A 27,340-nucleotide genomic window follows, 5' to 3' on the forward strand; every position below is an offset into this window, starting at 1 on the left:
TTGTAAATCTTTTTCTTGTGACAAAAACAAGCACAACTGCCCCCTTCATTATTTCTGGTCCAATAGCACCGAGTGGCTACAGACAGGATGGGACACCGCTCTGCACGGCACCGTACGCAGGCAGCCCCTGCCCGACACGCTGCACTGTCCGAGCGCACAACTAGCGAACGCAGCAAGCACACACTAAACCTGAGGCCAAGTGTATGCCACCACAGACTTATTAGCATCTTTCTCTCCAGGGTGCAGATAAAAAAAAAAAAATGCCCCCTCACGTCCCCATCATTGAGATCAGAAGGTCATTTCATGAACCTAGCATGAAGTGACCTGGTCATTTCATCCAAGCCTCCAAAACCACCCCTAATTATCACAAAACGACAAAAAGTTATGAGGAAGATAAATGGACAAACGGGGGTCTTGAGGGAAGGTCGTGGAAAGCTCTCCTGGATCAGGCTGGTGTACAGCAGTAACTCGACACGAGTGTATCGCAGCCCTTCTCATCCAAACTGGGGCCGCCAGCAGACAAGAAAACTTTTAATTAGTTGGGGGTGGGGTGGGGGGTGGGGATATTAAAAAAAAAAATACCCAGGCATGACGTTCATCGGGGGGAAACTGGGATAACTCCTTGAACATCTGTGCAGAAACTGACTTACAGCAGTGAAGGATTTGGCCCAATACTGCTGAAGCGCGGAAACACAGTGAGGAGGAAAGGTGCTCATGAGCAGCAAGCTGGAGCGGCGAAGAGCTGACAGGCCAGAGGCTGGCCCGGCCGAGGGGATGATCTGTCACCACAGCCTTTCACAAGCATAATGCATTGCTGCTAACGGCTTCGTAGAGCTGGCAGGTATCCTCGGCTCTTGCTGACAACAAACTACTTTCTATGCAAACTGCTAGATCCTGCTGGCCAAAGCCAAAAACAGCACAGCTCTTCTGAAAAATGCTTGCCCTCCCTCCTCTCTTGTCTGTCCCCTTTTATCTATTGTTTTGATGGTGGTGGTTTTGGAGGGTTGGTTTCACACACACCCCTTCCAACTAGCTGAATTATCTCCCTCTCCGAGAGTTTCCTACAGTGAATGCAAGAGAGAAATAGTCCCGGGGAAGAAAAAAGCTGGAACAACCAAGCACAAGCTCCCCTGTTGAGCTGGCAGCAGAGGTGGGGAGCAGTGGTGTGGTTACCTCCAGGCAGACCAGGTGAATCCTCTCGGCAGAGCAAGACCCAGCTAAATTATGGCATCGCTCCAGGGGTGCCCTTCCACACCTCTGTCGGGCTGCCTGCGGCTGCCGGCCCCCGGACCGGCAGGTGAGCGTCCGTCAGCCCCTGTATATGGGTTTCTACTGGTGCAATCAGAGCTGCCAGAGATTGTCACAGCGAAATCTGAGCTCGGGATTGCACAAGCATTTCATAATGGGATGATCTTTCTTTGTAGGCTGATGTGGGAGATGCTTTCCTTTCAGAATCATCAGCAGCAAAGACCATAACTAGAGTATCCGGCGGATACGACACGACACCAAAAACCCACACCTGGCTTTGAAGAGCAGCCTGTTCTTTGCATCTGAATTAAAAGCTGTATTTCTACACATACCTGTAGCACCACGAGGGGTCACAGCGCAAAGAAGTCTACGCGTGGGGGCAAAACGTAGAGCCTGCTGCACAAACCAGGCGCCTGCCAGCACCAGAAGGCAGGGGAAGGCACCTGCAGAGGCGGCTTACAGAAGTATCTTCAGACCCTTAGCAAGACCGGTATTAAGCTAGTGCCACGCAGGAATGAGGACTTTCCCATTTTCACCCAGCAGTGGAAGATGCCAAACTGAGAGATGCCAGCCAGCAGTGCTGGGAGGGGGCCTGCCCAGGACGTCAGCCAGGACACACAACGGGAGACACAGCTGGATGGAAATCCCCACGGAAAAGGTCCTGTGGCTTTGGCAGATGAAGAGTTGCAGGATTTCTCCTACTTCTTCTCTTGTAGTTCGTTGCTCAAGACTTGCTCTCCAGCCGACAGCCATTAAGCTCAGCCAGACCTTTGTGACGATATTCACTCTACCCCACACCTTCCCCAGGGGACTGGCTCTGCAGCCTACCAGCGCTTCTCACCTCGCTGCCCGGCTGGTACTGGTGCACAGCACGGCTCCCACACCTTCCCAGCCGAGCCACTGCCGCCTCCTCCTCCCCTTCACACCCCTCCCACCACCTGCTTTCCTACCAGCCCCTCCGCACAAACTCCCACCTGCCACCAATAGCCCGCTGCGGTCTTGGACCCGTCCCTGAGCCTTCACCTGCTTCCACAGAAATTCTGTAAGGGGGGGACAGAAAAAACAATTTTGGTCGAATGAAGCACTTCTGATTTTTCAGTTTTATCACTACACAGCAACTCAAGTGCCAGCCACAAAAAAAAAAAAAATAATCCCACACGCAACAAGAAGAAAGTAGCACCGATGCCATGTGGCCCCACAGCCAGAATATGTGGCAGGGATGGGGGAGAGGCAGGTTCAATCCCTCCCCCAGGTAACGTGGGGCAGGAACACTGCCACAGCCCATCCCATTGCCCAGGACTGGCTCCACCAGCCAGGGGAGTTTTTCCCCACGGAAGTTGCTCCTCTAGGAGAGGTCTTAAGTTTTAACTAGAGCAGAGACCAGCGCCCAGCTGTCCTCTACCCATGCAAAGCATCCATTGCTCCCCAGCTTTCTCTGCCCTCATCAGTTGTTGAAGCAGGGCCAAGGATCTCCAGGGGAGACACAACCACCCCACACGACTTCACCTTTCTGTCAACAGGCAAGGCAGCCACACCTAAGCTCCCACACAGCCGAAAAGGGGCTGTGAATTTAGACAAGGCCTAAATTCTCACCACAACCCCCTCCCCAGTATCCTTCTCCCCCTTTTATTACAATTTTTCTATGTGACCATTAGTAGAATAAAAAAAGCAGCCCCCCCCAAAACCTCCCAGACACAATTATATCCAAATACTTCTCGCTCTCTGCTACAGAAATAAATGCAACCTGGATTAAAGATCCAGCCCAGTCTCAGAGGAGGATCACAGGCCTGGAGGGATGAACTACAAGTTCTCCTACCAGCAGTGACCACACAGATAGCCTTTGTCCAAAGCTCTCCTCTCTGCCAGTGTGAAGACCCCTTCAGAGACATCAGAGAGGCTGACTCTCTGAGCCCAGAAACCTGCCCCAACCTCAAACACCCCACGCAATATCACAAAATACTTCCTCCATACCCCTCTTCCATCACATGCACCCTCAGAGGAGCGAGGCAGAAGATCAGGTACCCACCTGAGAAGAACCCAGCCTCCATGCTCCCATGTCGGCTCCCGGTCCTCCCCGCCGAGGCAGACTCCTGTGCACCTCAAGGCCGAGGCTTACCAGCCCCTGCCAGCAAAGAGCACGCGAGCCCACCAAGGGGCCCAAGAAGCTGCTGCCCCTCCCAGCCATCATGGGTGCTCACAAGCAACAGCTGGGAGCACTGCTCCAAACGCAGCCCAGCTGCTGGTTGGGAAGGCAGGGCAGGCTCTGAAGGTCACACAGCTCTACAGCTCTCACGGCACAACATGAATAACAGCAAAAAACGTGACTTTGGGCTTCTTTTAACTCTGAAATGCTACCTACCATCTGAAAGTGAAATTTCCACATGCATTCTGCTCCAGTCTTCCTCTGCTCCCACCCTGAAGGCAAAGAGAACTTTAAGGTCAGGCAGTGCTTTCTAGAAACCCCCTCATGGCAGTGATTGCTCATCAAGCCTTCAGCCACTTCAGGTGGTGGTCCTGCCCCGCCAGAGGCTGGGGTCACCCCCCTGACCTCTACAGAGGCACCTGGGAACACCCAGAGCACCCAGCACTGTGGCTGGCACCCACAGGCACATGCATCTCTAATGGTGGGTGGGGTGCTGGGCAGCACCTGCAGCTCCGATGCTACCTGCAGCGCTTCGCGCAGCAAAGCTCAGCACAGAAACCTATCTTTGCAAAAGATAACATTTTCTACTCCTCACTGCGGCATTTAAAGAGAAATACCTTCAAAACTCTCCTCTGTGGCTGGGCAAAGCAAAGGTAAACCACACACAAACTGGAGCCTGTAGCCAGAGCATGAGGCAATGATTTAAGAGACTGAAGTTTAATTCCTACCCTGCCACAAACTTGCTGTGACCTTAACCAAATGCTCACTGTCTCTGTCACCAATTTAATCCTCCACCTGCTTCAGCTCTGCGCAAGGCCTGTTTCTCCCTACGTGTTCGTACAGTTCTTCGCACAAGGGAGACGCAACACCTAAAGGCTTCACAGCATACGCAGCGTGGCTTAGGAAGGCGCCGCTGTAACTGGGAGGGCAGACTGAAACCTAGCTGCTGCGTGATGCACGCTGAGAGTTCCACTGCCGGGGAGGCAGGCGTTCTCTCATGCTCTCCAGTGAAACAGCAATGGAGCAGTTCCCTTGTTCTTCTCCCTAAGCAGCAGCACCCCTCATCGCTGCGGCCGACGTGGCGAGGAGCGGGGCTCACTGCACGAGAGGGACCGTCAGAGGCGGCGGAGCGACGTGCTGGCAGTGCGTTGGTGACTGTGCCAGCCCTGGAGCCCCCGCCGCGGCCATCGCGCCCTGATTACCAAAGGTGCTGGCGTATCGGCAGCTCAGCCAGGCGCGGAGAGGATGCTTTAGCCTTGAGCATGCTTCTCCTTTTTTGCTTGCTTCAAAAATTGTAAAGGCTCCCCAAAACTGATTTTAAGTAACTACTTATACAGAATGCATGTGTTCACGTTTTACCTGTCTCTTCACTTCCCCAAAAGTTACAGATAAAGCCAAAAGCAACAGCACTTTTTCCTCAAGGAAAGCAGACGAGAAATTAGCTGAAAAAGTCTCTTTCATTACCAAGGAAGTATGGAAGATTGTTTTTTCTCTAAATTTATGAGCTCTGTGACATTTTATCTTCCTACAAAACAGGAATTTTGATACAGATTTTTATTTAAAAATAAGCAGGCGGGTTTTTTTAAAAACCTAACCATTAATTCTTTTCAGGTCTACTGGTTCTCCAGGCCAGTAAAACACCTCCGCCTCAGAGCAACCGTAAGGTATAACTCATCTTTTAGGCAGTGCACAGACTCCAGGAGAACCCACGGATTTCTGCATGCACTTCTCCACCATCCTGAACAGCGTTAGTTAACTGAAGATAAAATTCCCTGTTCGCTGTCCTGTGCCAGAAATTGTCATTGGGTATGCAATTATTCCAGACTTCCTTGACTGTTCATTACCAGTTTGTGCAGAAATTATGTTTTCTTTATTATTCATATCAGCCTGACCATTAAATTGACCGTTTCCTCCTTCTTGCTTTACCCATACGTGCAAAAGGAACAGTTTAGCACCTGGTAAAAAAATACTGCTTTTTCAATCTCCCTATCACGCCTCCTGTGATTCAGCTCCTCTCTAGACTAGTGTTTTTCTTCTTACGATAATCTTTTCATGCCTCTAATAACTTTCATGGTTTTTCCTTGGAAGTTCCTCTATGCCCCCACTTAAACCGCACGTGATACACAAGGTGGCAAGTTTCCCACTGATCTATACAAGAGCGCTTAATATTTTTAGCTTGATTCTCTGCTTTCATTTCTCAGGGGTATCTTAACTCTTCCACTGGCACTCTCATTTCATTAACATTTCACCTGTTATAAATGAAAGGTCTGGACACTGCTGATATTATCTCTGCTGCTCGGCAGCCGACCGCCAGGCGTGATTTCCACTGCACTCTGGCACAGTACGTCTTTCCTGACAGAGCTGTTGCCCGCTTCTTCTGCCCTATGACGTTCCAAAAATGGGACAATCTCCTAACGCTGGCCAGCAACTCTGCTTTTGCCTCCTGCTGCTTCTGTGGCTGTTGTAGAGGTGAATTTCAGGAGTCGATAAAGCAGCATCCTTTGCATTACCCTGCTGTAGATGCCAGCATTTTTTTCCGCCCCCAATAAACAGAGAGGAAGTTTTTAAAGGCATAAAAGGAAGATGGGCAATAAATCCCTCCTCCCTAAAACATCCTCAGGGCAGCTCCTCTCCCTGATCCAAGCTCCTTCCCAAGCTCCTTGCTGCACTCCCTGCAAGGGATGCTGGGCAATCCCAAAGTGCATTCAGACTCCCTGTTCTTTCCTCTCTCTGCATTTCACCAAACCCAACCCCACCGAGCTCCCTTCTTGTGTCAGCAACTGCCTCAACTCAGTCACCAAGCCGCCCTGCTCCTGGCAATCCAAAAGCGCTGCTCAAAACCTCCCCAGGCCACTGTCCAGAACATGGACTTTGGACGGAGCAGCGAAACCGACAGAAAAGGTGCCTCTGACTTCAGAGCAGAAGAAAAGAAACAAGGGCAAGAATCGCAGCTGTAAGGTGTGTCGTAGGTGGCTGCACCACAGGTCACCCAGGCTATCCCAGGCTACCGGATCAAACTCATGCAAAACAATTTTCTTTCTTCATGGTAGACAGTACGGAAAACATTAGTTACAATGAATTAAAAATAACCTAAACTGATTTTCCATCAGTAACAGTGCTACTTTTTATACAGTTCCAAGATCCTGTGGCTGCTTGAACCTGGAAATCAAGACCTTACATGGCTGAAAATCAGTAATTGAGAATCTCCCTGTTATCAAAGGGATCCTCATTTCTTGGAAGGCTTGGGTAATGTGTTGCAGTAAGAGCATAATTCTCTGGAGGAGATATTTACCTATTAAAAAGCAGTGAAAAATGAGTTGCATTCCAAACCCACGTGACAGGGACAAATACCTGGGGTTTGATTGTGGTTTTTTTGTTTAGGAGCTGAACATCCATCGCTCCTTCCCCCACATTTATCTATTTCTCTCTGAATTCTGAACAGGCAGTGGGGGAAAAGACAGTTTTAGGTCAGATGAAATGTTTTAGTCAACCTGGAATAAAGCATTTTATTTTGGTTTGGTTTGTCCTCTTTTACACTTTTAGCTAAATATAATTCTGCAGAATTAACTTTAGTCTGAAAATACCTCAAAAACATGCTGGGAAAACAACACAGCAGCTCTTCCTCCCCCATCCCCACTTCAAAAAAAAAAAAAGAAACCCTGACTTTTCCCCCACTTCAATTCTAAACCATACTGAAAGTGTCACCCTTACCGCTTCACCTGCACAGTCAGCGTTGAATCCACCCCGCAAGCTGAGGGCCCGCTGCGCGCTTCACCCACCCAGGGACCACTGGGATGGGCAGCAGGCCATGGCTGGAGGGGGACTGCAGTGAAAGGACCCAGCACCCAACAGCGTGCCTCCCAGCAAGGTGCCAGAGGGCGGCCGTCCCTGCAGGGCAGGGCCCGTGGCCAAAGGCGCCCCGGCCCCAGCCCGCGCCGCGGACGGCGGGGGTCTCCAGGCTCCGGGGGTGAGCTCCCTGCCGAGGGGGACAGGGTCGCTCAGCCTCCGCGCACGCAGCGGCCCAGCCCTGCGCCCCGGAAAGGTGTGCCCTTTCTCAGCTGCGTCCCAGGAGCGAGATGCTGCAACCTGGACAGACGACAAACAGCGGAGGATACGAGTCCTACGGGTGTAAATCCACCCACGGCACAGCAAGGAGAATTCCTCAGATGAGGAAGGGCAGAACCTGCGCAGAAGGGACTCCTCCGCCTCTCCCCCACACCGCTGTGCCAGCTCCCAGCGGAGCCGGTGCCACCCGCGCCCGGCCAGGCCCCGAGCCGCTCCTTCAGCCTCTGCAGCGCAGCAGCCAGACCGCGGCGGTGGGAGCCTGGGCTGGCCGCCCCGAGGCCCGTGGGCTGCCTCGGCTCGCGGGGCAACGGCACGGATCCGCGACACGCACGAAGGGCGGGCACAGATCCTGTTCCCTCAGTGAACACGACCCTCCCGTGGATGATGGATGGAACAGGCCTGCTGCGTCCCTCCAGTGAGCTGGGTGTTGCAAGCACTAAAAATAAGCCACCCCTTTCGGGGGGAAAAAAAAAAAAAAAAAAAAAGAAAAAAGGAAGAGACTGTCATAAGCCCTGGCTTCCAGTCTGGTATCTAAACACCAGAATGCTCTGATGCCAGGGGACCCATCACAAAAGAGTAGAAGAGGCGTTTTTTTCATGCTTTTGTCCACAAAAAATAAAGGGAAAAAATGGGATCTTGCAAAAAAATAAACAAGCGAGAAGGACAAGAGAGCTTTTGTGTCCAATTTCAATACAAACATGTTTTTCAAGTTAAAAAGACTATTTCTCCCTTCCCTTTGCCTTACAACTCTCTTCCCTTTTTGCTTTCCTGCAATAACACTACAAAAGTCTGTGTTATTTGTTTAATTGTTATTATTTACTGCTTCCATAGTGGTGGAAACACACTAGGCACTTGCAACATGGAGACAAGGTCTCAGCCCCAAAGAATACATTGGCTCTGGTATTTAACTCCACTGTACGATACTGAATCTGGATTCTCTCCCTAAAAGCGCTCTTTACATGCTGTGAAGTTCAGGAAAACTCACTGACAGCCAGACAAGGATATACAAAGCAGGAAACTCCACTGAGAAACCTGGAGAGACACGCAGGAGGGCAGGCGGGGCTTTTGCAACCCTCACAAATCTCCCAGGCCTTGCACTAAGGGGTCTCATTTAACTGCCCACTATGCTGGCATGGGTGAAATTGCAGTGGAGCTAGTACAAGAATGGGGGATAAAACATAATGGAATGAGAGGGTGGAGGAGATGGGAAATGCGAAATGAGCCGTTATGGTCACAGGTGTGAATCTAGGCCTTGCGGATGGGCAATACCTCCCTTTTTCTGTATCTGTTCAGAAAGCCCATGAGACCCAACTTTTATCACAGATAAGAACATGCTGAAGGGCAGCCGCTGGCCTCATAATTGATGCTGTGCCTTCTTCCCTACAAAATTAATTCCCTGCACTAATGCACCTCTTTTGTTCCCAGTGCGTGGGGCTAAAATCAACACCAGACAGCAAGAGCCACAGGAAGAAACACGACGAGTTGCTCAAGAAAGGCTGCGAAGGCTTGCAACCCATACACAGCATTTTAGACGGTTTAGGGTGCTTGTGGTCCTTCACTCAACCCTGTTCTCTGCCACTGGCCAGCAAGCGGATCTGGTCTGGATGTGCCATGACGAGCTAGCCACAGGCAAACGGGCTCCAAGAGCAGGAGAGAACGTCCATCAGGTGTCCTCTTGGACAGCTGGGTTCTTCTACAAAGCAGACAGAAGCACAGGCTTCCTATGCTGCTACATCAGCAACTCTGCTCCTTTTCTCGAGAGAGCACTAGTACCAACAAATCTTCCAGGTGCTATGAGCATCTCGTATCAAGCCTCAATGTTATCGCTTCTCACCAGTTCTCCAGCCAACACACATTTCCTTGCGATTACCATGAACTGTGCCTACCAGGGGTCCCAGCTGCATGCAGGTTTCAGGCTGACCTACGTGTCACTAAGCCAGGTTGAAAATTACCTTAGTGACATAGAGTGTTTTCCCTATGGTACCCACTTAATTAAATATTGAAAGAGCTATTACCTTTCAGGGATGCCTGTGCACTGGCTGTCTCCATTATTTATAACATAATGTATTCATTATGCATTTTATCCCATGCTCCTATCTGCTGATCTCATAACAGGCCCTTAAAAACAATTTTAAGCAATTAATCCTACCTTAATTACAGACAAATATATAAGGAAGCCCCAGGACATCTCTTTCTTATACTTATTAGAAGCAAGCAAACATACCTAGAAATAAATCTGGTAATCGGGAAGGAGAGGGACAAAGCCCACCAGCCATGGGAATCACGGAACTGGAGGTATGCACGTTTTAATCAGCCACAGTAAAATTGGCAGCTTCGTCCGCCTAGAGAAAGTGAAACGTGTCCTGCTGCAGCTTCCACCCCACAACAGGTTCTTCTAATAAAAACGCACTGCTAGACGCTGCCTTCTCTACTCCCTTTCACGCTGATGATACAAGCCAAGGCTTGGTGTTTCGTGTGTCCCGTGGTCCCCCTAACCTCAGATCACTGGCACAGCCATCTTCCCAGTCAACAGGTGTCACCACTGAGCTAGCTCAGGTTGTCCCTTGTCCTTTCCTCCTCCAGCTGAGAGCCAGTCCTTCATTCCTGCGGACCCAAGCTCATCTTAGCACAGCCCAGCTCCCAGCTGCCGGTGGGGAGGACTCATGCACCGTAACGCCCACCTAACAGGGCAGGGAGAACACAGCTAGTGTCCAGCTTGTTTGGTTCTGCTTTGTACCATTAGGGTCACTTTTCACAGTCCCACGTGAGGAAATCAGCTGTGCGACTCCCTCCGGCAAGAACCAGACTGTTCAGCCTTGCGCATCCTGGCTGGCAGACCCTGCGTTTTAATGCAGTCCCCTTCTCTCTCCCACATCCATAGCAACACGATGGTTACTGAAATAACTTTTCAAGGGATTTGGGGGGAGCGGGGGAGGAAAAGAAAGAGGAAAGAACCTCTGGACTCAAAGAAGCACCACCTTGTAAATTCCCACATTTCAGCTTCTGTAAGAAACACGCTCCATAATTTTGGAAACACTAGTTTCAGCTCTTTGCTAAAGAGTCCTGGTAATGTATAGGAAAAAAAGTACAATCATCATCAATACTCATATTTTGTGCAACTTCACTGACTTACCAGAACTAACTTGTATGTTTAGCATCCGCACTGGGAAATCTCACACTTCAGAGGAGTCTGTCTCCTGGTCAAACACAGCGACCACAAGCTCTCCAATGCAGGGCGCTCAGAGATGCAGAGCTCTTGAACCAAGGCACACAACTCGGCAGAGCACTCTCCTAATTCCCCAGGGGTGCGGTGCCCCGGCTGGGAAGAGGCTCCCTCCGCTCCGCCTCAGGGGCACACTGCGCGTCACAAGTCAGATGCTGAGAGTGGTGCGAGTCCAGCACAGACCTGTAAACATCTGCTTCACACTGGGAGCCTCTGAGCAAGAGAGGGAAACGGTGCAATGGTGCAGAGGTGGGCTGCCAACCTCTCACGCAAGCCTGACCAAACAGACCTTAAGGAGTAACTACAGATGGCCAAAGCTAGAACAGCCCTGTCTTTCCTGATCTTTCCCATTTCCCCCATGGAGAAAACAGCACAAGGAAGATATCACTGTCTATGATGCCATCTCAATATTCAGAAACATAGTAAGCAGAGACATGTCATGCCCATCCTTGAAAATAATTTAATGAAAACCCCATTCCAAAACCAAGCAAGGCCTCAAAGAATAGGACCTTTGTCACCTTTGAAATCAATAGAGAAAACTACCACTGGATTTTTAGAGTGGCCCTTAAACATTCTGTCAGGGTGACATTAGCATATGTACCTTCCGAAACATTTCGAAGGGGGGTTCTGTACTAAGCCTAGACTGAAGTTTGTGGAGACTCCTTGGCAGATGACTGGAAAGGCAGCCTGTCCCTACAAGCAGGTGACGTGAATGCACCCACTGTCCAAACTGCTCACTTTTCACCTGGGGAATGTTTCCCTACCTGCTGAAAGAGACAGACACAAAGCCCAAACAGGTACCAGTCACTAGCAGCACACCAGCACCTCGGCCTTTCTTGTCTGAGAAATGAGCCTGGCCCAGCTCAATGCAGACCCTCACTCACACAGAAGGGGGGCATCTTTCTAGTAAAATCCCAAACTGAAACTTTCCAAAGTACTTTAAGGAAATAAATACTACTATAGGGAAAAAAAGTTTCTATTTTTAACCAGAGATCCTGGCACAAAAGGGTAGTACTCCACATCATACCAGAATCGAGTGTTTAACACTGTCCTTTCTTTATAAAGCTTTAAGAACAGCAGGACCCCCCAAGAAGCAGCATGTATGCCTTATTTACCCTGAAGTGAGATTCTGCAGACCCAGGTTTAACTCACTGCTCTGCTCTTAGCCTGTGAGGTGACCTTGGGTAAGTTGTTCTGTCCAGATTCTCAGCTGGTGTCAGCTGGCACCGTGCCACCAAAGTCAATTTAAACAATTTGAGACTCTAGTCCTACAGTCCTCAGGTCCTGAGCCTCCCTATCCAAACAGTACTGCCAACCGGCACGCAGCCCTGCGCGTGAGATGCTTTGGAAATGCGCAAGTGACAGGTAATGGGATTAACAGAACTTGTGCTTCCCTTGGAAAAATACATGGTTTTCACTAAAATGAAACAAAAAGCCTCTGTTATTTTTTTTTAAATAGCCTTACGATCAAGGCTTTAAAAACAAACCCACCAACGCTGTCATTTCATTTTACAATCTGCTATGCATTAGCTGATACAAAATCCCTAGGGATTTTAATTTTAGCAAACAGTAATGTGTGGTGACTGATGCTTTTTTTTCATTCTTCTCCTTTTAAGTTTCATTATCTTTCCAAAATCTTCTCAAATTTCTCTCTCAACTTGCTTTCATCACCAGCAGCATGTCAGAGTGCTGCTTCATCACACCAAGCCGCCGAACACCTGATACCCTCCTGCAGGAAGGCTGGATTTCAGGAGGGGCTTGGAAGTCACCAGATCTTGTGTTTTTCATCACAGAAAGCGCCTAAGACTGGGAAACTCTTGACAGGATCTAAATAAAGATGAAAAAAGACCAATTCCTTCATTAAGATCCATCCTAGCAAGAAAACTACCTTGCCTGCGGAAGACTTTCTTCTGACGCAGAACCAGGTCAAAGTTTCCCACACTGATTTACCTCGATGGGTAGCGCCCGCCCGCGTGACCCGCCGCCACCGCACTGCCGTCCAGCCCGACCTCCGGCGGTCCTTCCCACCGTGACCTGGGCCCCTGGGGCTTGCCGGCCACGCAGCCACACGCGGCTCCCACCCCTCCGGGTGCAGCGGCACCCGCCGCCCCTCCTTGGTCTCGCCGGACACCAACCGGCCCGGGGCGCTGCGACCCATGAGAAATGTATTTTACCTGACCAAACACCTGACACCCAGGAAATCTGGGAGGGGAACGGATACCAGGAGGTCGCGTCGGTTCAGGGGACACCACCAGGCTGCCCACAGCTCGGTCCGGTGCGTGGCACAGACACCCTGGAGGGCAGCACGCGGGACGCGTCACCGGTCAGGCGCCCAGGCAGTCAGTCCCAGGATAAATCGTTAGGAAAGTACCTCTCGAGTAAGTCCTCTTGCAGGTCTCCCTCACCCGGGACACAGCATCAGCTCTGTCTCTGCAGGCTCAACTCCCGCGGGAGGTGCAATGCCAGCTACAGTCCATACAATGGTGGCTCCTGAGGTCTCCCAGGCCCATAGGACTCCCCACAGCAAGGAACACCAAGACAGCACTCCCACCACCTCTCTTTGGATCATTTTTTGACTCAAGAGGCTTTCACATTACTAAGTTACGTTCTTGGAAAACTCCTCCACTTCTGAACAAGCTTGATTTGCTGCCTCCTCTGATTTAGTGCAAGAATAAACCCAAAGAACATGAAACTCAATTTTACTGCTGACAAAGTAAAATAAATTAACTTAAGGGGTTTTTTTTTTTAAGTATCACCTCTTCTCCTTCTCCCTCCCCTCCAACAATACTGCTTTCTGAGGAGGAGTTCACAGCAAGCAACACCTTGCCATGAGCACAACCGATGTCACCTGTTGAACAAGCAAGCTATATACAACAGCTTGCTGGGTTGTAAGGAAGCTCTTTGGGACAAGGGTCTTTAATAGCTCAGTTTTCACAACAGGGCTTTGCAGGAACCGTAGCACTAACCAGTACACTCGTGGCAGGATGGCCCCTGCTCACCTGGACCTGAGATGCAAAACCTGTGCTCAGTCAAAAGATCTTAACCATGGCAGCGTACGCCAAGGGACAGGTCCACCCAGCTGTCCAGCACCCTACATCCTCGGGAGGCCTTTACGCCACCCCATCAACGACATTCTTCTCGCTGTGCAGTTTGGCAAGGCTGCTGCCCGCAGGGCTCTACAGCACCCTCTGTCCCGAGCCCTGCAGCAGCACCACGGCATCCTTCCGCAGAGATGGGAGCGGAATGTATACATCAAGTAGGATCACGGCCAGGCTCCTCACCAGCTCCTCTACTGCATGGCACTTTCTGAGCACGGAAGTAAGGCATTTAACAACTCTTTTGTACTTGCCACCACCCTGTGGAGTTACACATGACACAAACCTACTCTTTTTTAAAACCAGAAATCAAATGCTCTGAGCCTTTTAGTACACATCACTGCGTGTCATGGCTTATGTTCATGTTTCCCCTAAAATGAACTGTTGCACTGTCTCAGCACGTGCAATGTTCATTTTTCTTTCTGTCCCATTCTCCCTGTGCGCTGGAAACAAAATACAAATCGCCTATCACGAAGAGATGTGCTAAGAATTGGAGGGCAGATCTTCTCAGAGGAGAAAGGAATGTCCATGTAAGGCTCGTTTCTCCTCCTGCTTTATGTTACAGGATGTTCTGCCCATCTTAGGAAAAAACAACAGCCAAGTCTATCTCTGAATGAGAATTATTTTAATAGCAGACCCTTCAGTTGTTTGTAATTCAGTTAGCATGTTTTTGGCTTGCATATCAAAAAGATTCTTTCCTGGACTTCAGCAGGCTCTTTCCTAACTGAGCTATTAAAATTTGTTTGCAGTTCTCATTCGATAGGTGAAGCCTGCTGCAGGAGCCAACACTGAGGACGAGCCTTGGCATACCGAAGTTTTCTTTAGAAGAGCAAGCTCAGCACCATCCAAACACATCTTTCTCCTCTTCCACCACCACAACAGATGAGATACACAGCACTTACAAAGAATGCCCTGGCTGCGCGCTTTTTAGCCCTCAGCCACCATTGGGCCACAAGAGACTTCCAGGGGTTGACCCGTATGGACATGTCAGTACCCTGTGGACTGATGCACAAGCCCATCTGCAGACCTGCGCTCCACCTGGGGCTCTGTCATTCCCGTACCAGGAGCACCCCACAAACTCCTCTTGTACCTCAGTTTCCCTACTTTATAATTTGCGGACTTGCTTACTTGCCTCATTTCCTCTGAAAAGGCCGTAGACCGAGGAATGGCTCGAGTGAGGAAGGATCCAGTTAACCTTGTACACACACGAGCCCACCTGAAGTCAACCACATTACTTCACGTGCTGCAAGTCAAGCACTCGCCCCCTGGATCACGGCCTAACTGCCTATGGACACACAAACATGGCTGGTGGCCAAAGTACCGCACACACTACTGGAGGTATAGAAAGGTCAGACCAGACTGTGAATCTCAGCCACTTGGCACAGCTGCTCGGCTCGCAGCTCAGCAAAGGAATGTCTCAAAACAACAAAATCTGTGCCTCCAAACCAGTTTTGACACTCCCTTGTACATAGGAGTGTTTTTCCTTTACGAAAGGTATATCCCCTTCCCGACGCACGTGCTCACATCCACCAACACAGCATCTGTGACCTGACCTGCCAAAGGCAGCCTGCAGAGCTGAGTGAGAGGACGGCGTGGAGCGGGAGGTATGACAGGAGACATGCTCCCACTGCCCTCTTCTCTGGGCCTGCGGGCCGTTTCCAGGTCCCAGACAGGAACTGGGGACTATCTGCTTCCCACAGGCAAGGCTTATAGGCACGTGACATTCAACCCCACCTCTTCAGCCAAAAAAGTCCATAAAAGGCAAATGAAGTCCCAGCAAGTACTGTCCCACACAGCCTTCTCCCTGGACACCACATCTGGACTCCTCTTCAACGCCTCCCGTTTTCAGAAGACCCAGGACTTGTCCCCGGAGACCTTGTGCAGTGCTCCTAGTCTCAGGGATACCACCAAAAAAAATTCAGTTTAAACATCTTCACAACAAGCTCTGGCTTTTAATCCAGCCTAGAGTTGCCTCCAGTTACTGTGGGCTTCTATTCATCAGCCCTGTTGCTGGATGCAACAGCCCATCCCGCTCCCTTTCCGTCCTTGTCCCTCCTTAACCCTCAACAATCCAACACAAAGAGAAATCCCCTCATTTTCAGAGTTTTCCCAGCCTGCTCCTAAAGAAAAGCTTAGCATCTAGAGATTGTACCCATTTCCTTTTTAGATCTGAGTGTTAAGCTGAAATCCAGCCATGCTATGGTACAAACACATTGACTACATGCATTTAATGTCTTACAGAGGTACAGGTGCTCCTTTGATGTAGTTGGCTCCATTGCCAAAGTGATGGAGGCCTCAACACACTCCAAAATCCCTGAGTACAGTGGGGTCATCCCATGGCCATCTCCATGCCCAGGCCGCTCCGTTGCTATCAATTTCCAAGCTGACAAAATCAGATCTAAGTCTTGCTGGAACAGGCGCTTTTCCGACTGCTCTGGAGACTTGACCTTCTGTAGAAGACGATGCAAGAAAAGATAACAAACTTTGCTGGGAGACATGATAAAGGGAGATGGAACTGCCCCTTGGGGACTTCAAGTAGCTAACTGCAAAATCCCGAATCAGGATGCCCTTGGCCGTAAATAAAGCAAGGACAGGCTGTTCAGAGCTGGAGAAGAGCCTGACAGTCCAGCAACAATTCCACAGAGAGGCAGAGGTAAAACACCTTCATCCATTTACGGTCAGCCAAGAATCCATCCATGAGTGGCAAATTACACATATTTACCGCTTTCATTTTCACAGTATTCCCCTTTGATGCTGTGAGTAATGCAGACCAGCCACAAAGATTTACTCACTGCATAACCTTACTCTTCTGAGAGCAGGTCTACAGGACATGACGACTAAAGTGGCAGGACTATAAAACATCCTGCCCACACCTGGGCATGCCCACTGCTTCTTTCGATAAAGCCACAGCAGCAGAAAAAAATTAGGATGAGGTTACCAACCCCTCTTGGCATTGGTCTGACTTGACTTGTAGTGGTATTACAGGTAAGACCTAGAGCAGAACAAAGCTTTTGAAAACCCCCAGTGCTTTTGAAAATCACATGCTTAAAGACTTTTCTAGAGAAGGGCACGGAAGGCAAGGCTGGAAAAAGCAAACACCCTTTTTTTTTTTTTTTTTTCCAAAAAATGCACCACTGCAAGTCAACTGCCTGGTTGCCAGCTGTAAAAAAGTGTGCCTTGGAACAGGGGGCAAAGCACAGCCCTGAGCCAGCACGGCAGTAACAAGATGCATCCCTCAGGCTCTATGCTCCATGAACCCCATGTGGTTTTCATTTGAAAAAACAAAACTCCAAAGTTTTCAGTGGCAGGTTTGATGAGACCTGGGTCTTTTCTTCAAGTCTTATCTTAGGGAAGGCTCTAAGAAAACGAAATTTTCTATGCTTCCTTGTGGAAAGGAAAGCTAGAAAGGGTAACAATCCACTCCAAAGGCACAGAAACCAGGAAAAAAAATTATTTTTCTAGCTACCATAGAGTTGCAACCAATTTAAAGAGAGAAGGACAGAGACAAAACAGAGGAAAATGCCCTGGGGCAGACTAACGCTTAGAAGCAGGGTCAGCTCCAGCGGTGAGGGGAGTTTCCCAGTTGCAGGGCTGCTGCTGATCACCTGAATGACCCTCTCCCAGCACAGGGCAGACTTTTTTTTGTAGTCTCACTCCCAGGAGGCTACAGACACGAGTACCTGCCATATGAATACATGACAGCTCCAACCAAGCCTTTCCTTTTGAGAATCTTTGACCAAAAATGGGCAGCACGAGCAGCCAGCCTTCTCACCTATAAGGACCGTTTAAGATTAGCAGCAGGAGGGAACTACTAAAAAAGGGCTCACGCAAAACCGACAAACCATGCCCACCTTACCATAAGCTCTGCCATTCTGACCGTGGCCACCACCCAAGGGCTCTCTGTTCAGCCCTGGCTTGCGAAGACATCCCAACAAGTCATTTTAGGGTGCCAACGTGGCAGAAAACTGCCTTTATATATGCTAAACTAGATTTCTGCTGGGTTAGCTTGCTGAAGAGACTCAGCTAAGGGCCTCCGAAATGCCAGAGCCCATGCAAAAGGAGGCAAAGTGGGAAGGAGCAGCCACAAGCAGCAGAGAGGGCAGGACTGAGCACTTACAGTTCTATCAGCAAAGGCAGACGTGGAGCCACAAGCCCACCCTCCCCTTAATGGGCACTAAAGAAATAACAACTGTTGAATGTTTGTGCATTATACTGTCTCACAGCCTTACATTTGCTCTGTTTATGAGCAGCACAGTTCATGAGGAGGCCGGCAACCTTTTGGTTTCATGCCCTGCTGAAGCCGGAACTCCCAAACATCCTGCATCCACATCCTGAGGACCAAGATCCAGTGATTTCAGGTGCCATGCTGGAGTTTACCTCAGGCACCCAGCTTTGGCAAGCTGACCAGCCTGGCACGCATCCCAGGACTTCCATAACATTTTAATTAAGCGGACTCCAAACACTGGCAGGTACGGTGATTTGGACGTTTTTAAGGCAGTTCTTCAGGGAGGCCCTGAAGCAAGCACAAATTCACAGCCAGGTGTACAAGACTTCCTCTGTCACTACCACAGGCAGATGCTGAAAGTTAAGCATATCTTTAAGCGCGTTTCCCCATGCTCCTTCCAAGCCCGGCCGCACGCCTCATCCCTGCTGCTCCCTGAGCTGTACACTGCTCCATAGAGGACTTCACCCTCTCAGCTGTTGGTGCAGGACCTTGAACAAGTACTAAATAAATGAACAAGTCATTTCCTGCAAGGCCAAACAAGCTCCCTGCCACAGAGGTCACATACCACACTCTGGCCTGATGCCTCTCCCTAGTTTATGAGGGTAAATTCCCATATCCAGGGGTCCAACGATTACAGCATTACATCTGGGCTAGGATTACTCTCACTGAAGCTAGGATTACGCTTCACTGAAGAGGTGAGGAAAACAACTGCTTTTGTGCTTTCATTGCATGACCTCCAAAGTTCGGTTTGGGTTTCTTGGTTTGCACAAACCAAAACATTCAAATGAAATCAGGGAGGTTTTGCTTAATTCCCAGCTAGAGGACCAGGATCTGTCACACCAAGGTTCTTCAACGCTATTTTGGCAGCAAGGAGATCTGTAAGGAAAAGCCCTTTGAGGCAGGGCCTGTGACAAAGCGGTCAGGAGGAAACAGCCTACGTGGTTCATTCCAGTCTTGTGAGCTCCTCCAACTAGAGCAGGGATGGAAGGCCAACCCGCTGGGATCTTTGCTCCCTGTCTCCCATCGTGCCACCCAGGATCGCTTAGAGGCCTTCTGTAAGTCTGTTACTGTGACATGGATGCTCTCAACCCCCCGCAGCCTGCAAGAAGGACTGGGCACCTATCAGTCCTGTAAAAACAGCCTGAGCTCTGAATTTGCAAGTAAGTCTCAGAGCTAGTCAAAACACACCTGGCAGGCCTTGCTCCACCATTCCGAACACTTCACTCCCATCAAGTTAGAACAAGACTTAAAAGCAACCCAAATCTTCCATGCTTGAATCACGCAGGCAACTCCATTTGCTTGGATGTGCCCATCCCCATGAGTAAGGGCTGCAGAATCAGACCCAGCTTTTCCTTGCCATCCTGCCAAAAATGGAGGCACACAGGAAGAAGAAAAGAAAAATCCCACTGACTGATGCCCCTGCTATTTTTGCTGTCCATGACAGCAAACTGGTAAAAGGCCTGACTCAGCCTAAAAGCCTCCCTTGAAAAACCTGAATCATCACAGTTTGGAAGATGGTCTCATATAATGAGGGAGTCTCTCTTCTCCGCTCCTCCCTCTCTTTACGGAAGGGAATTTGAGTCAGGCTGATGGGAGGGGAGGGGGAGAGAAGAGGGGAAAAAAAAAAAAAAAGAAACAAAACAAAACCCACACAACTTCGTGCTTCGTTCTGCAAGGATGGCAGAGCCAGGTAGAGTTTCAGAAGCGACTCATACATTTCAAGTTAATAAGATGTTTCTGTAACCTTCCTTCACCCCTAGTCCCCTTCAGCAGACCAAAAAGCGTATGGCAGTCCAGTGGCTGGCAGCTGTATTTTGAGTCTACAGGGCTGTGTTTGACCTCGGTTACACCTCTTATTTACCAGTATGTCTTCCTTAATGTCAGAGCATAACCATGGACTTATACTGCCTGGGAGAGAGAAAGAGGCACCCCAGCTCTACATTCACTGCCCAGATGGACTTTGTGAACTTGGATTTCTTCTTAATTTGCACTGTATCCATTTTTGAAAGCCTGAGCCTTGTGGAGTATGAAGATCTTTGGAATAACCTTCATAAAAACATTATAATGTTTAATACTTTGTTATCACGTATCATTTAGCATCAGGAGATCTCAAAGTGACTTGAAAAGAAGGCATCATTTTAGAGACCCAGCCAAGTAAGGCAGAGACAGATTAAGTCACCCAGAAAAGCAGAACAGAAACTCAGATCTTGTGCCCTACCCTCTAGAGTTGCCCAGTACAGTTAGTTTATCAACTAAAATGCTGTGGTTACCTGCCTCTTTAGGAAGAGCTCTAGCCTCGTTCTTATGGGTAGATGCAAGTACACACACTTTCTGAATATGACTTGGGCACCTCACACTCCTCTGGGAAGAGAGGTCCCCTGTGACTCAAAAAGCTGTGCTCCTCCGGATCCAGTCCGTGGCAGAGACGGTGGCTGAGGGGAAGGAGACTGAGAGACTGACTAAGAAAAACAGCAGCGTTAAAAGCAAGAACGTATCATCTAAAAAGGAGATTCAAGCCTAGGGTTGCTGGGCTGGATTGCACCTCAATGCAAAGGCTCTACAGCAGCAGCAATCACTCCAGCATCTCCACTGCATCCCAATGAAACCTATGCCCAGCTTCATGCCACCATCAGTCCTTCTGGCATCAAGGATGCGAGCAAGCTGCATGTCAGCCGCGTACACTGCATATACTCTGAATACTGCACCCCCTCGCTGGTGAAAAACTACCCTGGGAGCGCAGGGTAAGGCTGCCGCCTCCTGCCAGGGGAGCGGGAAGGGAGATGCCATTTAGTATACAAGCACTGCAGTCTAGTCAAAAGTCTGCGTTTGTTCTTAAACCACACATTTTAACATGGGAAAAATAAATCACATATCTTTCCACCTCCTGCCTAATCACGACACAGACTCCAGAGAGCACCAGGCTGTTGGCTGTAAGCAAGGTTCCCAGGAAAGCCTGGTCACTCAGGTCCCACGAAGAAACAGCGGATGTAGTGGGAGCTGTGGAAAATTTCCACCTGGGAAATGATTCTTCCCCTTGCTGCTCCCAGCTCTGCGAGGCAGCAGATGCACGGGGTGCTGTGTCTATTCCACCAAACACTATTTCGCATCTCTCGGATTAATTTTAAGCTAACTCTGATCATAACATGAGGTATTCTCCCAGACTGAAGCAAAACGGTGAGAGCCCTAACAAAAGTTACCTGTGCCGGCGGGGGAGCACTTCGGGTGATTCAAGCAAGGCGCGGACAAACTCACCTGCAGCACAGACCTTTTCAGCCTGTGCCGCCTTTCATCAGCAGACAGAGCTCCCTCCTGCATCAGCGGGAAAACTGCGTTCAAGGAGAGCAAAACGCGGGATGGGAATCCCCACTACCCTTCAGAGAGAAGAATGCACTCTGTACGTCTGAAATTTGCCTCTGCCACGTAATCTACAATTTTTTGTGTGGCGAAGGCAAGCAGCCAGCCTGCGCTGCTGCAGGTAGCTCAGTTTCCCACCAACAGAAAGCGGGAAGAGAGTGCAGGTCTGGCCCCACCAGCACGAGAGGCAGAGTACACCAGAAAAAGCACCTTCTCGCTGACAGTCTTTGGAGTTTATGTTAGAGAAGGACTGGTACTAGCGTCACAGATCTGCGTATGCTGTGTGGGTAAACTTAAACGTACTCAAGCACATGCATACCCCTTTTTACTTACAATGATGCTCATGTCTGTCTTTCCTGGCCTTACTTCTCAGAAGCAATCACCATGTTCATGAAAAACAAGCGTAACTTTTAGAATATATGCACAAAAAAAAGAGAAAATTTTATTAATTTAAGGGTGTTAAAGTCCCAAATCTTAAAATCCCATCCAAGCATTGTTATACCCCATAAGAAAAGCCACGTTCAAGTCTTAGCTGGTGTTTGTGCGCTTTCCTAAACATCAGAGCATTCCTTACACCATGCTGGACACCACGAAACCCTTAAGACACGTCTGTTTATTTAAAAAGCAAATTCAAGTCACGGAGGGGTACGCTCTCCTTCACTTAAAGGAAAATAAGCCTTGCGTAAATTCTGCTTACACTCACATATTTGCAATGCAAAATATAAATTGCTTGCTATCACCCTCCTCGTACAGCTGGTTGCAAAATGAAGCAGCAGACGGCCGCTCAAACCCCAGGATCGAGCGTCACCCTTCCGAAAATCTCTTCCTTTCAAAATGGCCCATGGGAGCCCATTCAAACCGCCCCCTCGCCCCACAGCCGGACGCGGCTGCCCTGCCCCACGGGGGCCGGCAGCCCACGGCCGCGGGAGGGACCCGCTCTGCCGAGCCCCGCTCCGCCCGCAGCCGGTGGCCCCGGCCCCGCGGCAGCCGCTCCCGCAAAGTTTCTCTCCGCTCCCGGGGGCCGCCGCCACCCCGGCGCACACCGCCCCGGCCCAGGGAGGGCTCCGGCCGCGGCACGACCCCCGGGCGGGCGCGGTACGGCCCCCGCGGGCTTGGCCGCCCCCTCCCCGGCGCCGCGCGGGGGGGAGGAGGGGGGAGGGGGGAGGGGGCTCACCCCGCACAGGTGGCCCCGCGCCCTGCCCGCCGCCCCTCCGCACACTCACCGCCGCGGCCGGCCGCGCAGCCGGCCAGGAGCAGGGCCAGGGCGGCCAGGGCGCCCAGCTGCCCCCGCAGCAGCTCCCCCCGCCGCCGCCGCCGCCGCCGCTCCGCCGCCGAGGCGCCCATCGCGGCCGCTCCGCTGCTCCGCGCCGCGCCGAGCCCAGCCCAGCCGAGCCGAGCCCAGCCGAGCCGGGGCGCCGCAGCGCCGCCCCTGCCCGCCCCCCGCGCGCCGGCCGACCCACCGCCCCTGCGCGGCGCGGGCAGCGGGCGCGGCCAGGCGGGATGGGGCGGGATGGAGGGATGGGCCGGCGGGGGCCCAAACTTCCCGGGCGGCCCCCAGCCCCCTCCCCGCCGCCGGCGTCCGCAGCGGCTTCCTGGGCGGAGAGGGGGCGGGGAGCTGGAGCCGCCCGGCCGCCCCCCCCCCGAGCCCCGCGCCCGCAGCCGCCCCCGGGGTGCAGCGGCCGGGGGGGCGCAGCCTTCTGCCGCCCTCACGCTTCGGCGGGCGTCCTTCCCTCCGCGCCCGGCGTGCCGCACCGCCACAGGTGCCAGACCCGCCACAGCCGCGGCTGCAGCCCTCACCTGAGCTTGCTTTTCCTGCGGTAAACGGGGACTTTCAGCATCATCTTCCGGGCTAAAACCTTTACCTGCTGTTACAGCGTTAAAACCAAAACACCCCCCAGCGCGCCGGTGCCCCCTCCCCTCTCGGCAGTGATGCCCCGGTCTGAGCAGGAGGCAGCCCTTACCGCAGTTCCTTTGCGTTTCGCACGCTCGCGCTCTAGAGCGTTATCACCATGGGGTTTGGTGGGGTTTTTTCCCCCTCGCGCTCGTCTGTACTTTTTTGCTGGGTGAGCAACCACCCGCTCCACCAGCCCTTCCAACTGGTCCTGTGTGAGAGCAGGCGAGGACAGACCTCCCGCAGGCACTGTAATCACCACTCCCCCGGTGCAGGCCCGGGCAGGGGCGTGGGTGCAAGCCAGGCGGCCCGGCTGCGCCCGCGCCCGGGTTCACGCGCTGCCGGGGAGCTGTGCCACCAGCTATGGCACAGGACGGCCCATGCACAGCCACTTCATCCATCCACTCCTTGGGCTCCCAGGTTTAAAAACCTGAGCTGGCCTGAACCTCTCAATCCCTCCTCCCCCTTTAAAATCATAACTATTATTGCAGCATTAAGGCAAACACCTACTGGCTGCACTGAAACCAGAGTACTGCGCACACACGAGGAAAGAAGCTGCCTCTGCGGGGCCTGCAGTTGTGAAGAAACACCATTATCCCTGCACTTCAGGAAGGGTGCTGGAGTTACACGACATGTCTACCTAAGGAAGTAGAATAAACCTCTGCAGAGTCTGGGCTTGAACCCATCATCCCTGAAACCAGAGCCACTGTTCGGGACCTTTCCCGGGCCTCCCAGCCCCCCGGTGCTAACATCCCGACAGCAGCATTAGCAAGCGAGCTGGCGACAGAGAGGCGTTGGCTGAGATCAGTGAGGAGAGAGTGAGAGAGCATGGGTAGCGCTGTCTTCAATGCGAACACACTGAATTAAATCGAAGGAGATTGATGCAATGACAGAACAGAAACTCTCCAAAAATATTTCAGACATTTCATCATCTCAAGTTAAAATACTTCTGACAAAAACCCAAACCGCAGACAACAGCATGGAGACCACTTTCTGGTCCTCGCCCGTCCCAGCTCAGCAGCTCCACGACTGACAGCAACGCTCACAACAGGCACACAGCAGCTCTGCTCCCTCTGCACCGACTTGGAGGTGGCCCTCAGCGTGGGGAGGCTCTTCCGTGCTGCGCGTGACCAAAGCCCGTGCGAGCCGGCTGAAGCAGCACCGGGCGCTTGGCAGGCACACTCTGGGACACAGGCACAGCCGCAGCCATCCAGCATCCTCATTTCGACATACACCCATGTCTCGCTCTGCCCCTGACAGCAAAACACTTTTTTGACTGGAGAGCCATCTTCAGATTAGATGAACAAGAAAGTCGAAGAAATACCTCTGTTCCTATAGTCTAAATATCACCCGAGAGTTGCTATGGCTAGCTGCACACAGACACAGAACTAAAAAGAAAACAACACCGCTCTCAATATTTTTGATTAGTTACTAACCATTCTCATTAGAGAGGGTCTCGTTCCGGGGTCGGCATCTCATTACGCCCTCAGCTTCCAACCTATCCTCCAAGGGTTTCTTGCCATTCTGAACTTAATCAGGATGTCAGTTTTCAACATTGCTCTTAAAGATTTATCGACCATGCTGCTACACACAACTTCAGAAGTGCTGGTGTCCCTGTTGGCCCCAGGTAGGCAGAGCCAGTTCCCATCCAGACAGTAAACAGAGTAAGTGAACAACTACACTAGGACGTAGCTATGGAAGAAGTGGTTTGTTTTGGTTTGGGTTTTTTCCAGGTAGGATACACTCCCTTCCCCCTGGCAGGGCAGGTTTTATCCCATGGTAAACAACTCCGAAACCTGGTGCACTGTCAAACGCTACAGTAAGTCACCACGGTTTATGAAAGAGAGCATGCCTGTCTCATTGCTTGCTCTTGATCAATACCGTGTGAAAGCAATCAACCAGCTTTGGGGTAAGAGGAGTTTGGGGGCGAACGTCCCCATTGCTGACATGGCAGAGTACTATGACAGTACTCCCAAAGTATTCCTTTCAAATTTAAGTGTCCTTTTGAAGTCTAACTGCTCAAAAATGTGACCCGGAGAGTCACTGCAATACCAGTGTTCACCCCACCATCATAAGCCTCCTTTCGGTCCCACTGCAGAGCTGCCTGTAAACACCAAGGTGCAAGCTCGCTATGTTGAGAATTAAGACTGGGAACATCTGGGACACCTATGAGCTTAGGAACAGATTTTTCCACTCAGAATCACAAAGCAATTTAGCAAATTCCTTACTAGCATAGTAAGTACTATCTTGTGAAACATTTCCCTTTCAGGGGAGTGTAAGATGAGAATTCCCTCTTCTCTCCCACTGATAAACCAGCGTGTGGGTGGAGCAGGCTTTGAACTGATCTGTCTGCAGGAAGAAATAGAAGGAAGGGAATCACCATGGATGCTATTCTTCTGAGAGAAAAGCTCTTATATTTATCTTCTATACAAGCCTTCTGCAAGAAAAAAGAAAAAAACTGCTGAAGAAAGAAGAGATGAGACTAACGTGCTGCTGAATATACAGCTCGCTTTATATCACCTCTTCCACTTTTTTCTTTTCACTCTTGCTCCTCTTCTGACCATTTCAAGACTCTTCAAGGAGCATCTCTTGATCTTCTAATATTTAGACATCAGGGAAACTTAACAATGTGTTCCATTTAGACCATCAGATCATAGATGCCACCTCTTCAAAACAAGAAAAAGAATCCGATGATCTCGGCACTCTGTGAATGCCTATCGGCAAAGACGCGTATTAGAGGCGCTGTGACTGTTGGAGGTGGGTTGCAGGTAGCAGAATCACCCCATGTTCTTTGGAGTTCCTTCTGCAGTCTGAGCAAGGAAATGCTATTTAGCTGGCTTCAGCATCAGCTGGGCTGAGGAAGGGAGATACCAGACACACGCACATTTCCTCCTATATAATTATGGTCTTTGGAGGACAGGGAACTGCTGCTTCTTTCAGCAGTTGCTCACAGGTTCCAGTCAGTGTCTGGGTACCTGTTCATGGTGGGATCCTTCCTGAAATAACAGCTAAAGGTCTGCCTGGCTGAAACTCTTGTTGGACCTATTGGCCAGTAACCAGTCCAAACGTAAGACAGACCGTACTTAACAAGACTTACGAGTCTTAAGTGCAATGGTATTCAAACACGCATTAAATCTCTACCTTATGGCTGAAAGAGAACAGAGCTGCTAAGGAAAGTCTTCCTTTCCTGCAATGCTGTGCTGATGCATGTGGATTCCCCACAAGCCCCTACTACACCTCTGCTGCCATGTAGACCGTTCTCCTGGAAGGGCCATGAAAATGCTTTGCTGCAGACTCCAGAGGAGGTCCCGTTAGCTTTGCTAGGATCCTAGGAACGTTCCCAGAGAGCTGGCTCTCAGAGGGACAAAAAGATGCGCTTTTGTTCTTTCCAGAGCCTCATCATAGCATAAAACCACATAAAGCATCGGGAGAAAACTGTGTAAACCACAGGATACAGATGTGCAGAGACGACAGCCAGATGTGCCTTAGCGGCGCTAAGAAACAGTTGTGACTGTTTCAAGGAGAGCAAACAGCCTTGCGTACTTGGCATTTCCCCCTGCAAACCATGCCAAGTTCTGCTCCTCAGACCAAATAGAGATTTTCTTCTGTTTGGACTGGCAGATTATGCTCACAAAGAGCTTTCAACTCTGGAGGAAAATATTTAGAATTAATGTAGAGCAGCATCTTTAGGTAGACATCAGCCAGCCTGAGTCCCAGCTGCCAGGTATAGCGCGCTCTGACTGGTGGGCAGTATCCCGAGTCAGCTCAGAGGATCGAACCGGGGCTGGACACCAGCCCTTGATAGCTACCCTGGAGCCTTGCCCAAACACCTGCAGTGCTGGGCACGCCTTGAGAGTGGGGCTGGGCAGTACTTTCCCTGCAGAGACCAGCTCAGGGCATCTGTATTGCAGAATCATCAAGTTTTACTGCTGTTGCAATTCACGCACAAAACTGCTGTTGAGAACCCATCCAAGACAGTCCAGGCAGACCAGAAAGAAGTAACAGGTTTCCTTGCTTTGGGTTTTGGTCTAGGGCCCTAACTTTTCAGGACAGTTCCTGTACCACCCCGCCACGTCTCTTGTCTACACAGAAAGTT

The 27,340-nt window shown here is 50.7% G+C and overlaps 1 protein-coding gene across 3 annotated transcripts in view; it reads right to left on the reverse strand.

Annotated features, from left to right (window-relative positions):
• Positions 1-22,813, reverse strand: part of LOC104045786 (sodium/potassium/calcium exchanger 3) — a 273,214-nt gene extending 250,401 nt beyond the window's left edge. Inside the window, exon 1 of one of the 3 annotated variants that reach the window (XM_064445489.1) lies at positions 22,577-22,756. In XM_064445489.1, coding sequence (XP_064301559.1) covers positions 22,577-22,697 — 121 coding nt within the window. In that variant the 5' untranslated portion in view covers positions 22,698-22,756. Of the gene's footprint in view, positions 1-22,576 lie in introns of all 3 variants that reach the window. The other 2 variants (XM_064445490.1, XM_064445500.1) reach the window with 2 other exon arrangements.
• Positions 22,814-27,340: the final 4,527 nt, after the last annotated feature.

The sequence above is a fragment of the Phalacrocorax carbo genome, chromosome 3 (assembly GCF_963921805.1).
Source record: "Phalacrocorax carbo chromosome 3, bPhaCar2.1, whole genome shotgun sequence".
In the NCBI taxonomy this organism is placed as follows: Eukaryota; Metazoa; Chordata; class Aves; order Suliformes; family Phalacrocoracidae; genus Phalacrocorax; species Phalacrocorax carbo.